This window comes from Choloepus didactylus, chromosome 12 (assembly GCF_015220235.1).
Source record: "Choloepus didactylus isolate mChoDid1 chromosome 12, mChoDid1.pri, whole genome shotgun sequence".
In the NCBI taxonomy this organism is placed as follows: domain Eukaryota; kingdom Metazoa; phylum Chordata; class Mammalia; order Pilosa; family Megalonychidae; genus Choloepus; species Choloepus didactylus.
Window position 1 is genome coordinate 87,970,955 of NC_051318.1, and position 18,312 is coordinate 87,989,266.

The 18,312-nt window shown below is 36.7% G+C and overlaps 1 protein-coding gene across 4 annotated transcripts in view; it reads right to left on the bottom strand.

Moving 5' to 3' along the window:
* Positions 1-18,312, bottom strand: part of VWA8 (von Willebrand factor A domain containing 8) — a 445,644-nt gene that overhangs the window by 237,420 nt on the left and 189,912 nt on the right. For all 4 annotated transcript variants that reach the window (XR_005211207.1, XR_005211206.1, XM_037800501.1 and 1 more), the window contains exon 20: positions 16,192-16,263. Coding sequence is in view for 2 of the 4 variants with exons in the window: in XM_037800501.1 (XP_037656429.1) it covers positions 16,192-16,263 (72 nt within the window). In the remaining 2 variants the exon portion in view is untranslated. The remainder of the gene's footprint in view (positions 1-16,191; positions 16,264-18,312) is intronic.

Here is an 18,312-nt window from a genome sequence, read left to right on the forward strand (position 1 = left end):
ACAAAGACAATTAATAAATAAATAATGGGGGGGGGGAAGGGGTATGAGATGTTTTGGGAGTTCTTTTTTATTTTATTTTTCTTCTTTTTTTTCTTTTTTTTTTGAGTAATGAAAATGTTCAACGATTATAGTGAAGAATGCACAACTACATGATGACACTGTGAACCAATGATTGTACACTTCGGATGATTATCTGGTATGTGAATATATCTCAATAAAATTGCATTAAAAATGATCTTCAATATGCTCAAGAGATAAAAGAAAACATGAAGAAAGAACTAAAGCATATCAGGAAAATGATTGAATAATATGAGAATCTCAAGAAAAGATAGAAAATTTATAAAGGAACCAGAGAGAAATACTTGAGTTATAGACCATAACAAATGAAAGGAAAATTTCTCCAGAGTGTTTTAACAGAAGATTGGAACTGTCAGAATAAATAAACAATGAATTCAAAGTAAAGACAATCAAAATGATTCTGGCTGAGGAACAGAAAGAAAAGAGAATGAAAAAGAAATGAACAGAGCCAAAAGACCTGTGAGACATGATAAAGTGTACCAATGTATACATTATGGGAATCCCAGAAGAAGGAAGAGAAAAGGGGGCAGAAGGAATGTTTAAAGAAATAATGGCAGAAAACTTCTCAAATTAATGAATATATACATTCAAGAAACTCAATGAACCTCAATCAGGAAAAACTTGAAAAGAAAAACTTGAAGAGAACAAAGCCTAAACATATGGTAGTCAAACTGTCAAATACAAAGGACAGGGAGAGAGTTCTGAAACCAGTAAGAGAAAAGCTACCTGTTTTACACATGGGAAACCCAAAAAGATTAAATGCTGATTTCTCATCAGAAACCATAGTAGAAAGAAGGCAGTGGGATGAATATTTAAAGTGCTGAAAGAAAATTACTGCCAACTAAGAATTTTATATCCAGCAAGACGGTCTTTCAAAAATGAGGAAGGATAAAGACACTCCCAGATAAACAAAAGCTGAGGGAGTTCAACACCAATAGACCTACCCTACAAGCAATGCTAAAGGGAGTCCTGAAAGGAAAGGACACTAGACAGTGAATTGAAGGGGCTTAAAGAAATAAAGACCTCTGGTAGAGGTAACCCTATGGGTAATTATAAATGTCAGTAATATTGTACCATATTTTCTGGTATACAACTCCACTTCCTACTTCTTAGAGGGGCTAAAATGAAAATGCAGAAACAATCCAGAAAAATCTATGGCTTTGGATATACAATGTATTAAAGATATAATTCTTAACAAGTACAATAAAAAGGGGGACAAAGGGATATAAGAATATTGTTTACGAATGCTACTGAAGTTAAGTTGGGATCAAATCAAACAGGATTGTTATAGATGTATGATGTTAAATTTAAATCTGATGGCAAGCACCAAGAAAATATATAAAAAAATATATAGAGAAAGAAATGACAGGGGACTCATCAAAAGGCAGAGATTGGCAGAATGGATTAAAAAAACAATAACCCAACTATATGTGTTTACAAGAGACTTACTTAAATTCAAAGACATAAGTAGATTGAAAGAGAAAGGATGGAAAAAATATATACCATACAAACAGTGATCAAAAGAGAGCTAGTGAACTAAACTAATATCAGATAAAATAGATGTTAAGTCAAAAACTGTTATGAGGGACAATGAAGGTCACTATATACTGACAGATGGGTTAATTCAACAAGAAGACATAACAATTATAAATACATGTGCTTCTAACAGCAGAGTCCCAAAATATATGAAGCAAATATTGACAGATTTGAACAGAAAAATAGACTTCTCTATATAACAGCAAGAGACTTCAGTATATCACTTTCAATAATAGGATATCTAGACAGAAAATCAATAAGGAAATAGATTATTTGAGCAATACTATAAACTGACTAGATCTAACATACATATATGTAGAGCACTTCACCCAACAGCAGCAAATTACATATTCTTCTTTAGTGCACATGGATCATTCTTAAGGATAGATCATACATTACATATATAGCAAATCTCAAGAAATGAAAAAAATACTGGTATCATACAATGCATCTTCTCCAACCACATGGAAAAAATCTAGAAATTAATAACAGGGAGAAATTAAAAATTCACAAATATGTGGGAATTAACCCACTCATAAACAACAAATGAGTCAAGGAAGAAATCACAAGGAGAATTAGGAAACGTCTTGATGCACAAGAAAATGAAAGCACAAAATACCAGAATTTATAGGATTCAATAAAGGCAGTGCTGAGAGAGAAATTTATTGCTCTAACTGCTTTCATTAAAAAGAATAAGTATCTCAAATCAGAGCCCTAACCTCACAACTGGAGGATCTAGAAAAAGAAGAGCAAACTAAATCCAAAGCAAGCAAAGGGAAGGAAATAAAGATTAGAGTAGAGTTAAATGTAGAGAGAATAAAAATAACAACAGAGATAATCAATGAAACCAAAAGTTGGTTTTTTGATAAAATCAATAAAAATTTACAAATCTGAGTTTGTAGATTGGCAAGAAAAAAGATAGGACACAAATAACTAAAATCAGAAACAAAAGAGGGAACATTACTACCAACCCCACAGACATGAAAAGTTCTATAAGAGAATACTAGGAACAACTGTACGCCAAAAAAATTAGATAATTTAGATGAAACAGACAAATTCCTAGAAACACACAAACTACCTAAACTGACTCAAGAAGAAAGAGAGGATCTCAACAGATTGATAACAAATAAAGAGACTGAATCAATAATCAAAAACCTCCTAACAACAACAGCAAAAGCCCAGAGCAGATGTCTTCAGTGAATTTTATCAAATATTCCAAGAATATTAACACCAATCCTGCTCAAACTCTTCCAAAAAATTGAAGAGGAGGGAACATTTCCTAACTCATTCTATGAGGCCAACATCACCCTTATACAAAAGCCAGATAAAGATACCACAAGAAAAGAAAATTACAGCCCAATATCCCTTATATTTGAATATGAATGTAAAAATCCTCAGCAATATATTAGCATATTGAATCCAACAGCACATTAAAACAATTGTACACCACTATTAAGTGATATTTATCCCAAATATGCAAGGGTAGTTCAACATAAGAAAATCAATTAATGTAATACACCACATTAATAGAATGAATGAGAAAAAAAAAACACATGATCACCTCAACTGACACAGAAAAGTCATCTGATAAAATTCAGCACCCCTTCTTGATAAAAATACTTAGAAAACTAGGAAGAGAAAGAAACTCCCTGTTTTAGTTTGCTAAAGCTGATAAAATGCAATATAACAGAAATGGGTTGGCTTTTACAATAGGGATTCATTAACTTACAAGTTTACAGTTCTGAGGCCATGAAAAATGTTCAAATTAAGGAATCAACAGGATACCTTCTCCCTGAAGAAAGACTGCTGGTCTTTCTGACACATGGCCAGGCACATGGCAACATCTGCTGGTCTCTCCCTTCTCTCCCGTATTTACTTGCTTCCAGTTTTTGCCTTCAGTGTCTTCCTTTCTAAGCTTAGCTTCTGTCTCTTTTAGCTTCTCTCAGGCTTTTTTCTGTGTCTTCTCTTTCTCTTGTAAGACTCCAGTAAGAGGATTAAGACCCATTCTTGGGCATTCCTCCACTGAAACAACCTAATCAAAAGGTCCCACCCACAATAGGTCTACACATACAGGAATGGATTAAAAGAACATGGTCTTTTCTGGAGGTACATACAGCTTCAAACCATCACATCCCTCAACATGATAAAGGGTATATATGAAAAATCCACAGCTAACATCATACTCTACAGTGAAAGCCTGAAAATATTCCCTCTAAGGTCAGGAACAAGAAAAGATTGCCACTATTATTCAGCATGGTACTAGAAGTTCTATCCAGAACAATTAGGCATGTAAAAAAAAATAAAAGGCTTCCAAATAGGAAAAGAAAGAAGGAAGACTTTCCCTGTTTGTAGACGACATGATCTTATATACAGAAAACCTTGAAAATCCACAGCAAAACTTCCAGAGTTAATAAACAATGCAGCTAAATGGCAGAGTACAAGAGCAAAATGCAAAAATCAGTAGTATTCCTATAACCTAGTGTAATGTTTTGAAGCTATTCTTAAATCTAATCCATTCCTGTGGGTGTAAACCCATTGTAAGTAGGATCTTTTGATGAGGCTGCTTCAGTTCAGGTGTGAAACACCTCATTCAGGATGGATCTTAATCCTCTCAAAGGAACTTTTATAAAAGGAATTAATACAGACAGAGGGGAGAGAAAGCCCCAGAAGCAAGAAGCTGAAAGCAACGAAAACTAGAAGAAAAGAGAGAGACCAGCAGATGCCATCATATGCCTTGCCATGTGGCAGAGGAGCCAAGAATCATTGGCAGATGGTCTTTTGGAAAAAAGCACCATCTTGATGATACCTTGATTTGGACACTTTCCCGACCTCAAAACTGTAAGCTTGTAGGCTACTAAAAATTACCATTGTTTTAATTGAACCATTTCATGGTATCTGCTTTGAGCAGCCAAGGAAACTAAAACATCTAGTAATTAACAAGCTGAAGAGGAAATCAAGAAAAAAAAATCCATTTACAATAGCAACTAAAGAATAAAATATCTAGGAATAAATTTAAGCAACGATACAAAGGACTTGTAGAAAACTACAAAACATTGCTGGAAGAAAACAGAGAAGACCTAAATAAATGGAAGGACATTCCATGTTCAAGGCCTGGAAGACTAAATGTTAAGATGTCAATTCTACCCAAAGTGATTTAGAGAGTCAATGCAATCCCAATCAAAATTCCAGCAGCACTCTAGGCAGAAATGGATAAGCCAATCATCAAATTTACATGAGAAGAGAAGGGGCTCTGAATAACCAAAACCATCTCGAAAAGAAAAAGGGCAAAGTTGGAAGTCTCACACTTCTTGATTTTAAAAACTTTTTACAGAGCTAGACTAATCAAAACAGCATGACACTGGCACAAGGACAGACGTAAAGACCAATGGAATTGACTGAAAGTTCAAGAAGAAACCCTGACATCTATGTCCAATTGAAATTTTTTTTTTTACTTGCCTTGCTTCTCTTTTATTTTTTTTAATTTAATAAATTTTATTTTGAAATAAATTCAATCTTACAGGAACAGTTGCAAAAATAGTACAACCCCCATACATAGAACTCCATCATACCCCGATCCCCCACCCCCGATACCCCAATCCATCACCTTTAAGATCCTGTCACACCACCGTCTCTTTCTTTCCCTCCCTCTCTCCCTCCCTCCCTCCCTCCCTATCATCCATCATCTATTGCTCTGTCCTCTGAACATATGAGAGCAAGCTGCACATATCTTTGAACAAACAATATAATTCACATATACCTCTCCCAAGGACAAGAACATTCTTTTATGCAATCTCATTAAGCGCCGCTAAGAAGTTCAAGAAATTCAACATTGATATAAAGCTTACATTCTATATTTCCTTTTTTTCTCTTGTGTCCCATCTGTGTCCCTTTGAGCCTCCTCTCCTCCATCCTCAGATCCCATCAAGGATCATCCTTGGCATTTAATAGTCATCTATTTAGACTTTTTTATTTTTTTCAATTGTGGAAACATATATATAGCCTAAATCTTCCCATTCCACCCCCTCCCTAGCATTCCATTAGTGGGATTAATCACATTCACAATGTTGCAGTGCTATCACCTTCCCACCATCCATTTCTAGAAGTATCCCTTCACCCCAAACAGAAACCCTACTCTCATTTCTTAACTCCTCATTGCCCCTTCCCCCGCCTCTCGGAACCCCTACTCTACTTTTCATCTCTATGATCATATTCTCTGATACTTTCTTTGTGTATACTGTGGGGCTTAAATTTAACATCGTAAATCTGTAACAATCTTGTTTTTCTTTGATACCAACTTAACTTCCATATGACACATAAACTATGTTCCTATACTCCATCATTCCCCCACCTTTATGTAGTTCTTGTCAAAAACTACATATTTTACATCGAGTCCAAAGCCACTGATTTATCATTGCAGTTCATGTATTTTAGATCCTGCAGGAAGTAAACAGTGGAGTTATAAATCAACAATACAGTAGTATTGGTATTTATATTTACCATGTGATCTTTACTGGAAATCTTTATTTATTCATGTAGTTTCAGTCAATTGTTTAGTGTCCCTTCCTTTCAGCCTGCTCAACTCCCTTTAGCATTTCTTACAGGACTGATTATTGGTGATGAAGTCCCTCAGCTATTGATTATCTGGGAAAGTTTTCATCTCCCCCTCATTTTTATCCTCCAGGTGTCTGTGAATTCTCCAAGTCTCTGATGGTTACTGACTTCTATTTGTATTCCATTGTGGTCAGAGAACGTGCTTTGAACAAATTCATTTTTTAAAATTTTATTTTATTGAGGCTTGTTTTTATGTCCCAGCATACAGTCCATTCTGGAGAAAGATCCATGATCACTAGAGAAGAATGTATGTCCCATTGATCTGGGATGTAATATTCTACATGTGACTGTTAAAATTTTCTATATCTCTCTCTCCTTTCTTTGTTTCTCTGTCAGTAGGGCTCCCTTTAGTATCTGAAGTAGGGCAGGTCTTTTATTAGCAAAATCTCTCAGTATTTGTTTGTCCATGAAAAATTTAAGCTCTCCCTCAAATTTGAAGGAGAGCTTTGCTGGATAAAGTATTCTTGGCTGGAAATTTTTCTCTTTCAGAATTTTAAATATGTCATGCCACTGCCTTCTCGCCTCCATGGTGGCCGCTGAGTAGTCACTACTTAGTCTTATGTTGTTTCCTTTGTATGTGGTGAATTGCTTTTCTCTTGCTGCTTTCAGAACTTGCTCCTTCTCTTCAGTATTTGACAGTCTTATCAGAATATGTCTCGGAGTGGGTTTATTTGGATTTATTCTATTTGGAGTTCGCTGGGCATTCATGCTTTGTGTATTTATATTGTGTAGAAGGTTTGGGAAGTTTTCCCCAACAATTTCTTTGAATACTCTTTCTAGACCTTTACCCTTCTCTTCCCCTTCTGGGACACCAATGAGTTTTAAATTTGGATGTTTTATTTTATCTATCATATCCCTGAGATCCATTTTGACTTTGTCAATTTTTTCCCCATTCTTTCTTTTGTTCTTTCATTTTCTGTTCTGTGGTCCTCAAGGAGGCTGAGTTGTTGTTCAGCTTCCTCTAATCTTGTATTATGAGTATCCAGAGTCTTTTTAATTTGGCCTACAGTTTCTTTAATTTCCATAAGATCTTCTATTTTTTTATTTACTCTTGCAATATCTTCTTTATGCTCTTCTAGCGTCTTCTTTATGTTTTTTATATCCTGTGCCATGCTCTTCTTCATGTCCTTTATATGCCGTGCCATGCTCTCATTGCCTGTCTGTAGTTCTTTGATTAATTGCGCCAAGTACTGTGTGTCTTCTGATCTTTTGATTTGGGTGTTTGCATTCGAGTTCTCCATATCGTCTGGTTTTATCATATACTTTAAGATTTTCTGTTGTTTTTGGCCCCTTGGCATTTGCTTTACTTGATCTTTAATTTGTCAGAATTGCAGCTTGGTGGCGTACACTTTCTCTAACTAACCAGCAGATGGTGTCCGTGAGTCACCTATTCCCCTGAAGTCAGTACTCCTCAACTTTGTGGTGTGTGGGGATCTGATTCTTGTGGGGTCCAGTTGATGCACTTAATTTGGGTTTGTTGTCGGTGCTGTTCACCCTGAATGAGGGGTGTGTGTCTGAGTGGTTAGGGAGGAAGGGCAGCTTTAATAATCAAACCTCCCAGGTGTTCCCGGAGATTTAAGGCTGTTCTCTGCCGCTGACCCAAAAGTCCTTGGTATTGGCGTAGGTTCCCTGGGATTTCCGAGTGGTTCCCCCTACCCTGCTGTGCTCTTCCAGCTGAGGGAGGGAGGGCTGTGCCATGTCACAAGTTTGCGCCGGCCTTCAGGGAAGCCCTGGGACACTGGGCTGTGCAGGGGCGTTCCCAGCCCGCTTCAAAGATGGTTGAATGGGACGCATTAACTTCCCCCTTTCCACACAGCTTCACCCTCCCAGCTCTGGGACAATCAGCCATGGGTGTATTAAAGGCCACTATCCATGCCCAATATTGTGGCGTGTGAGTGGTGCTGCGGGAAAGACACCCTGTCACGCTGGGTTTCTTGGTGCGGCTCTGTGCTGTGAGTTCAGCCCCAGGCAGGAGTGTCCCCGCCCACCAGGAACATGGCTGCAAGTCGTGTGTTTTTTTCCTCCTTTTGGCTCCCCTTTGCTCCCCTGGGCCTAAGACAATCAGCAGTGGGTGTGGGAAGGGGTATCCTCCACGCCAGACACCGAGGTGTTAGCCCAGCCCGCTCCCGTTGTATCTATAGCTGCTCTTGGGCTTCTTTTTTTTTGTTTTAAAAGAACTAGTCAGTCTCCAAACACTAACCCACCATTTCCCCACACCGCAGTGTGGCTGAGGGATTCTCAGCCGACTCACTCACTCATTTCAGACTGAGACTCCTGGTTGCACAATGCACGTTCCCTGTGGATTTAGCCAACCTTGTCTGGCTGGTGCTACTCTGGAAGTGGTGTTCTGGGTCACTTTCTGGTCTTTATCTAGTATTTTTCATGGAGGTGTTTTTTTGCCCTGTCTCACCTAGTCGTCATCTTAGGTTCTCTTCCAATTGAATTTTGACAAGGGTGGCTAGTAGACTTCATGGGGAAAGAACAATTTCTTCAACAAATGGCGCTGAGAGAATTAAGTATCCATATGCAAAAGAATGACTGTGGCCCAATCTAAGGGGTAGAGATAAGTGGATGGATTTAAGAGATATTCAGGAAAAAAGATAGGACTTGGTGATCTATTGGACATTTGGGACAAAGGAGATGGATAAGTCAAAGTTTCAACCTTAAGCAATGGGTTGGAGGGTGGTGGCATTTACTGAGATTAGAAACAGTGGAAGAGTGATAAATTCACTAGTTGGGAGAGGGAAATTTAGTGTTTTGGTTTTTTTTTTAACAGCAGTTTAATTTTGGACATGTTTATTTTGAAGCGCCTGCTTCCCGTATCTGCGTCTTCCTCTGTAACTCACTGTCACTACTCAAGGGCAACTCATCATCTCTTCCCCAGATTCCTGGAAAGGGTGCCATTTTTTCTCCTATCTCCAGTCTCACAACAGGCCAATCCACAATTTGTGTAGTTATTTTTTGAAAATAGAGATCTCAATAGGTCACTTCCTACTTCATTTTAAAAGCTCTGATAGTTCCTTTGAGGAAATGCTAAAAGCATAATCTAGGAGGGAATTTCTGTAAATATCCTGAGCAAAATGAAACAGTTATAGTGATTTGTTCCTTCCAATAATAATTTTTCCCTAGAACAGAAAATCCTCAGGATTACTTCAATTGAATAAATACATAAATAGTGTCTTATTTTCCATTATAAAAGTCACACATACTTATTTTTTTCCCCTGGAAAATTTAGAAAACAAACATTATTCAACATGCAACTGCTCAAAAAAAAATCTGCTAACATTTTGGCTTTGATCCCGTGCATATCTATCTTTATTTAATAGTCATTATTCTGCATATAAAATTTGTATCCTTTAATAAAGATTAACACAAAATAAAGTAGTTTTTTTTTTTTTACATTATTATTGACTCTTACTTAGTATAATTTTTAGTGAGTGAAAACAAAAAAAGGGAAGAGAGAACCTACAGAATGAGAGATGCTCAAAAATGAAAGTTATCCCATGAGAATGACACTCACTTTTCCTGGGTAGGAGAAGGCCCTGTCCTGGATTAGGCAAAGTAGGGAATATGTTTAGCCCCACAGCCTGGAGTCAAACCAAGGACAGGAAATAGATACGCTGCTGGTTTCTAACAGAGAAAAGATTAGGTTCATGACTTTAAGATCTTTAATGGATTCTTGGACTCTTATAACTTCCTCAGGTTTATTATTTTAGATACTGGGTTTCTTCAGAATTAGTAGTGGTAAAATCCTTTAAAGAAAAACAGGTCTCTAGGCTACTGTTCCTAGCAAGAAGAATATAAAGAACTTAGGAAACTCCATCCATATCCAGTTAAGGAGGAGAGAATCCCAAGGAGGAGAGAATCCCAAGGAGGAGTAGAAGAGAGAAAGCCTAAAGAGGAACAGAGAACAGGCAGAGAAAAAATTAGTCTAGGAATACAATTTGGGGTAAGTTAATGACCCTGGGATTTAACTGTCGCAGGATCAGCAACAGGCCTTGAAGGATTCCTGCAATAGCAGATAAAACTCCCAAGCCTGCTATGTCAGCTCTCCTCAAATCTCATTCAAACATGTTCCTGACAGCCAACTGTCTCCAGAACAATTTCTTACCTTCAAGCTTCCACATCTTTGCTCATGTTGTTTGTTCTAACTAGAATAGCCCATCTTCCTCCATCCATCTGTCACCCTTCATTCCCCTCTCAGTGTTCTAATGAAACGTCTCTGTGTCTCTGAAGCTTAAACTGTGGTGCCCTAGCCTGTAAGCCTACAAACCGTTTCGGGGCATGGTCACTTTAACCCTTCTACCAGCTGTGTGAGTGGCCAGTAAGGACCTGTTTTGGAGTTGGGCAAATTTAAGTTCTAAGAAGTTAAGAACTTTGCACATAGTGGGACTCTGAAGTCAAAAACATCCCAACTCAGCAGACTGGGCTGTGATTTCTATTTCACCATGTTGCATAACACAATGTCAGGAGGTAGCTTCCCTGAACTAATTTGCAAGTGAGTTTATATGCCAATGTCATGGAGTCAAAGATCAGTCTGTCCAAGGTTTCTAAATCTCCTAAAACTGACATCTAGGAGGAACTCCCTCCATAGTACCTAAGGGTTAGAAGGGAGAACCAGTGAGGAAGTTAAGCAGGACCTTTCCTTCTGCAGTAATTTTTAAAATAAACACCAGGTAATTGTTTGCCACTGCTAATATTCAGCTTACCCTCTTGCTCTCTGAAATATCTTTAATTTAGGCCTCCTTCTAATTCCTCAATTCTTTAATAACTTTCACAGAATTCGTTCAATTTATATAATATTTAGAGATGTTCTTTGTAGAGTGTCCTAATTTCCTTGTAGAAAAGCCGCTATATGAAGGCAATTAACATGTACCAACTGTGGTCAAAAATAACAAAAAATAACTGAAATTGCAGTAAATAAGAAGAAATAAATTGCAGCTGCCTTTTTAATTTTTTTTAACTTTAAAATTTCTGTCAAATGTAGAACCTTCCAATTCTTTGCTAAAGATGCCTGAAAGTATACTAGAGTAAGAGTTAGGAGACTGCACTCTAATCCCTCCGTAACCCCTTCTCAGATGGAGGTTTCTAGCATTCTCTAAGCCTAGGTTTGAATATAGCAGGGCTAGACTAACTGATTCCCAAAAACTAATTTATTGTAATATTATTTACTCCTTTGACAAAGTAAGAGATTGCTGCTATATGATCCCTGGAAATTTTTTTATTTTCCAGATTCTCTCAAATGAACATGTATTACTTTATGTAATTGGAAAAAAAATTATTAAATCTGAATAGAAAATAATCCTAAACATTTGCAAAAAAAAGTTCCCTGTAAAAAGGTTTGGCAGAGTGAACAAAACATACATACCCAAAAGTCAGAAGAGAAGATATCCTTTCCAATTGCACTGCTAGTTTGTATGACTTGAAAACACACTTACCTACAAAGCTTCTTCACAAAGCCATAACCTCCTTAAAAAAAGAGGAATAATAAAATCCACATCCCTGCAATTTCCCTTTGAAACACTGTTGCTATAAATGGCAAAGATACACTTTTGGGTAGTTTGGTCAGCCATTAGGCACAATCAAAGCAACCGTGGCAAATATCATGGTTGTGGGGGGGGGGGGGAATCAATATGTTTGCAAGAACAAAATACAGATTCAAAATAAATGCAAAAAATATTATTCCCTAAGAAACATGAATGGCAAACTAAATTGGCAGAGAAAAATGAAAAATGTGGCAGAATGGTAAAGAATTTCCAGACTGTAACTCAGGCAACTTCATTAGCAAGGAGTTTGAGAACTCAGAAACAAAAAAGAATATAAAATAAAGATGAATATTTGACAGAATTTCCAGACTGTAACTCAGGCAACTTCACTAGCAAGGAGTTTGAGAACTCAGAAACAAAAAAGAATATAAAATAAAGATGAATATTCGATAAAACCAAGTATTTCACAGCCAGGGACTCCTAGGCTGCTGGAGCTACTTGAAGCACATCACACTTAGTTTTCAAATTCCCTGCTGTCACTACCAGCTGGGGACACAGGCAAGAAAATTTCTGGACGAACTGTTCAGTCCCTCTACAGACGCAGATAATTATGCTGGCATAGCAACATGGTATATTTATGACAGTGCAGGGTAGCAATCTTCCAGGACTCAGTTCAAATTATTAACTAGCAAAATTCACACAGTCTTTAATTTTGACAATAAAATATTCACAAAATCTCAATATTGAATAATTCAACAGTTACTGAGTCCATACCACAGGAAAAACTAAGTCCCTTATCCCAATAAGCTTATAATTAATAGATAGGATGATGTAAAAAATTATATAACAATGTAGTAGAGTCATGCTTAGTCAATATTGAATTCACATTTACTGATTTTCCTTAGTGCATAAAAGATTTCAAAATCAAATGTTATGAAAACTCAGAAAAGAAAGCAGTTATTTCTAGCCTGGAAAAAAATGGATATGGTTTAATTTCGATCTGTAAATTAATCAAGGAATTTAATTGCTTAATGAAAATTACTCTAGAAAAAAAGTCCTCAAAGGGAGTTCATCAAAATTAGTATGATTCTGAATGAAGTGTTTATGTTCATGAAAATGGGTTGACATCTCTTAGGATAAAAATCACAGGAGTATATATTTGTACACTTTCTAAGAGACCTTGGGAGGCGCTAAACATAATGACCAGCTATACATAATGACCGGGTGTTGTTTGGATTCTTAATGGAACAAACCAACCATAAACTACTTTTGAGATAATCAAGGAAAACCAGAGACAGACAGGGTTATCAGATTATATTAAGGAATTACTGTTATTTTATTAGGTGTAAAAGAATTGTGCTTATGCTAGAGATAAACATACTTGTCTATTTTTAAATGATATGATATGTACAAAAAAATGACTTTCAAAAAGTGTACTGAGGTAATAGATGAAACAAGATGGACAAAATACTGATAACTATTTAAGTGGGGTGATGGATAAATTGCTTAAGCTGGATGAGTTCAATATGTAGTCTACTTTTCACAGAATATATAAAAAATTCCCATAGTAGAAAATTTCAAAATGATCTGTATTCTGTATGTGAAGCATAATCCTACTACTACCACATGAGAATTAGTGTGGTATGGTAAAAAAGCACAGGCTTTGGAGGTCTGAGGCCTAACTCTGCCATTAGGTAACTATACTTTTTCCTTTCAAATAGCTGACAAAATTCAGCTACCTTCCAAAACTCCTATATTCTTATACAAAAACACTAGTTTATTCTTAGAGACTTTGTTGAACAAAAAGAAATGATGTACCTACAGCCTGATTCTATAACCCAAAATTTTCACAGTAAATATTTTGCATAGCAAATGGAATATGGCTCTACAAGTCAAAAGAAAAGCAGGTACAGGAAGGAGATAAAGGCAGGAAACTTATTCTTGAGTAGAGTTGGGGCAGAAAAACATTACGGGCTAGAAATTAAACAGCCATTTCTCCCTTTGCTCTTAGTAAAGTTGAAATAAATAGAGTCAAGCAATGATTTAAAAAAAAAAACAAAACAGCATGGAACTACTAATTGCCCGGAAGGTGTATATAATGTTATATGTATAGCAGGTAGAAAATAATGAATGTTACAGCATACTAGCGTGGTTCTACAACGTGCAGCATGATATACGGAGTGACCCTCAAGCTCTCAGTTCCTTTTGGCTGAAAGGCAGCAATTCTGCTTCACTTAATGAAGTCTATGTGCTGTGCCATAAAATTACAAAAAATAGAATTTAAAAATCATTTTTGTTTCGCCAACATAAGATGTGGGCTATGATATTTTGCTATAAGATATAATTATGGGACCATTTATAAACTTGCAGCAGATACAAAATCTTAACTAATATCACAGATTCCTAGAAAAAGCAATAGCTAGAAGGAACATGTAGTATTGGACTTAATAAAGATGATAAACCTTCAGATACCGCAAAATCAGCAGTTATGCCCTTAACTTCCTCACTGTGAAAGTTTGCCAATCTGCCAAAGCATCACTAAATTTACAATTTCAACCACTGAAAAAATTTTTTCATGGATTTCAGCCAGTTTTAGTTTGCAAACAGAAGGCTGGGTAGACTGTATCTAGCCACAGGCAGTTTAATTTATGAACACTCATTACAATTTATTGTATATTCTACCAATCCACTGCATGTTTCTCTGTCAATATTTAATCCCCAAAGTTTCACTGCTAAGTGGCTTTTTTTGCGTAATCATCAGTTAATGTTTCAGAACGAGAAAGAAAGGAGCCTGATCAACTGCTTCCAGTGGTTCATATTTTGAAAATAAATCATGTGATTAGAGCAGGCATTTTCACTGATGGCTGTCATACTGCATTTGAGTAGGAAATACCAGTGACACTACCCCAAGAAAATTGCGCCAGCAGTCCCCAGCCCACTACTTGCACCTTCGTTTGCCTGTCTTTTTCTATTCTTATTGCTTTGTTTCACAAAATGGAAATAAGGGTGAAGGTGAGAAGGTACATAAAAATAAGAAAGGTACTGAAATACTGTTGGTAAATGAAGCAGGACATTTTCAGAGCTATTAAAGAAGGATATGGGTTACTGTGTAAGTGTGTAAAGTATATAGTCCTGGAAAAGAAGACCTCCTAGATGATCAGGACTCTGAGGAAAGTACAAGGAAAGAGAACACAACCTTCACAAGTTCTTTGCAAAGCACATCTCTATGGGGAACTTGCTCTGGATTTGCCAACAAATACTGGCGGTGGCTTTGTACTTCCTCATACATTCTGAATATGGAAGCAGTCAAGACTCTAACCACAGAATCTTGCTCAGATCTAAACAGAGGCATTAGCTTTTGAAAACAAGTTTGAAAGGAACGGAAAATATATTGTTTTTGGAAGTCCAAAAAAAAAGCTAAAAAGATGGAGACCAAACCTCCATCTGAAAGCTTGTTACCCTTAATTTAAGATCAATAAAAAACAAAAATAAAAAAAAAACAGGTGCTGTTTGTGGTAGATCTGATAATTCAATTGAGGAAAATTACCAGAGACTTCTAAATTTAAATTACCCATCATTCCCTCCATAAATATATATTGGACAGCTACTATGTAGCAGATACTATGCCAGGAAGTGAGGATAGAGAGAGAGCAAGAGAAAAGTGCTCCCTGCCCTCGAGGAGAACACAGACAAGAAGGGAAGAGGCATTCAATATGTAATTACAGGAGAAAGTGAGGAGTGTGATGAAAGGAGATGGAGGGGAGTCTTAACAGCGAAACCTAACTCGGCAGGAGACAAGGGAAGGACCCTCTTCCAGCGGTTAGGGGAAGGAGGTAGGAAAGGACTAGGGAGTACTCCATGCAGAGGGAAAAGCACACACCAACAACTAGAAAGGAGATAAGAAACTGAAGGGAGTTCAGAGTGGCTCAAGCTTTCTCTCATTGAGAGAAAGGAAGGAGTTTACAGATAGGGCTAGAGACACAGCAAGAGGCTGGTTCATACAGTACACTGCAAACCACAAGACTTAGACTACAGCCCAAGGGCGATGCAGAGCCAATTTAAGAAAAAGAACAAAAGAGACAATAAGATTTTAGTTTCACAAGTATCCATCTGGCTGCAGAGTGGAGAGTGGATCAGAGTAGGTGTAGGGTGTGGGGTGAGCTATGTTCCACATCCATTGCTGTGATCCAGGTGATGGTGGGCTGGGCTGGGGTGACAGTATGGAAAAGAAGAATAGACATATATGGGGTAGAAAGGACAAGACTTGATGGATGATTGAATGGGGGTGGGGGATGATTTAAGCCCCAAGTTAATTTTAAAGTTTGAATGTAGAAGACCCTTTTCTTTTAATTAAACTAGTTGTTTAACTGGAAAATAAAATCATTTCCAAAAACTTATTCCAATAAGCAGATGACACTTACCCCTTTTAAACTGTTACTATCATTTATTTCATTAGAGTCTCGTTCCAGCTGTTACTCACCTGGTTACCAACCAATAATAAGTGCTCTCCAAGAAGAAAGTCTTTGAGCATATCTTCCATCACTATCATGTGCTAGAGAAAAGAGAACTAGAGGTTAATTGTGTTTTACACAATCAAGGTGAAATAAGAAAGTAACTATAAAGACACTTTCATGGAAAGTAAAACATCTATTTTGACAGACAGCAATTTGGTTAAAAAATTAATGCTGTGGTTATGTTATATAACCAATTAGGTCACTGATACTGGAAACTTGAAGTAGTTCACCTGAGAAAAACTAAGCCTCCACCCAATATTTCAAAGAGTTTATAAGTCAATTCAAATATTTTCAGTTATTAACCAATGGAGGGTTGGCTTATAATTTAGTACAACAGCTTAACATTTGCTGATATAAATATGCAAAGATTTCCTCAAATAATTAGAGATTTCCATGGAACATTTTATGTTGACTTTTTCTTCTTCAAGGCTATGTATAGCTTTAGTATTAAAAGTATATAATTTACCTTTCATGTTTGATCAAATTATGATGCAATATAATAGAACAGTAATCAGGTTGTTTACAACAGTCACAGAGAAAATTTGTGTAGCTTGAAGAATAATAGGACACTTGCATGGAGGTCAAGAAGGATCATCTCTGGAGGTGGGAGGTGGGGTGGGGGCTACATCCCAGCACAGTAATATCCTTTACTTTCTCTTGGTTTTCTGGATCAAATCTATAACAGCCTCAAAAGTACTGAAGTCACTGAAGTTCCTTCCCTTTTTTAAAACAATGACAAGTGATTTCTTTTCCTTTGAATTTCTGAAGAGGATATTTTAGCATTCTACTAAATACCAATAATGACTGTTAGTAACTGTGCTGGTTTGGAGCTGTTACGTACCCCGAAAAAGGCCATGTTCTTTAATTTCAATCTTCTGGGGGCAGTTGTATTGTGGGTGGGATCTTTTGATTCGGTTGTTTCCATGGAGATGTGACCCACCCAATTGTGGGTGGGACTGTTTGATTAGACTATTTCCATGGAGATGTGACCCCTGCCCATTCAGGGTGGGTCTTAGTTTACTGGAGTCCTTAAGAGAGCTCATGGAGAGCTCAGAGCCGACACAGACCCAGACACCTGCAGATGCACACAGAAAGACATTTGGAGATGCTAAGCCAAGAAATGAAGCCTTGAGTTTGCCTGAGAGAAGCTAAGTGAGAACCCACAGACACTTAAAAGAAGGCTACTGGAATCAGAAGCTGAAAGCAATAAAACCTGGGAGCAAAGGACCAGCAGATGCCAGCCATGTGCCTTCCCACCTGACAGAGGTATTCAGGGCACCATCAGCCTTTCTTCAGTGAAGGCATCCTCTTGTTGATGCCTTAACTGGGACATTTTCAATGGCCTTAGAAATGTAAATTTGTGAACAAATAAACCCCCATTGTAAACACCAATCCATTTCTGGTATATTGTATTTTGGCAGCTTTAGCAAACCGAAACAGTAAGTCAAAATTCAAAACACCCACAATAAAGGATAAACTTCAAAAACACAAGTTTTTTTATTGGCTTATTGACTAATGGTCAAGATTACTTGGATACTGGTAAAGTTCTTTAGTGTAAAATAATTTTTCTGCTATTTCTTCTTTAACTATAATTTTATAGCCAAATAACTATAATTCACTTATCTGCTATATTTTTATTTCTAGTAACTCCAACATCAGCACTTTAAAAAACTTATTTAAAACCATTAACCATATGAAAGAGCAGTACTTTCCTTAGAGAAATTTCTCTATCCACATCAAAAATATAAATTTTGTTCATTCTGAATACAAATTGGATCCAAATATCTAAGGCTAAGATAATTCATCAGTTGCCAAACACCATTTATTTCTGTTCTTCAAGTATATGAAACATTGCTTTTTAATTTTTTTTACCTAAAGCAAGCTTTAAATGACTGTATAGTATTTTAAAAAATTATTCCATGATATATTTAACCAAACCCATATAACATTTAGGCAATTTCCATTTCTTTTCTATTATAAAGTACAAAGCAATAAGCACCCCCTTCTTAGAACTGTCTTTGAGTGCATTTGCAACTCCTAAAATTAATTCCCTAATGTTTTTTGCCCTTAAAAAAGTGACATACATG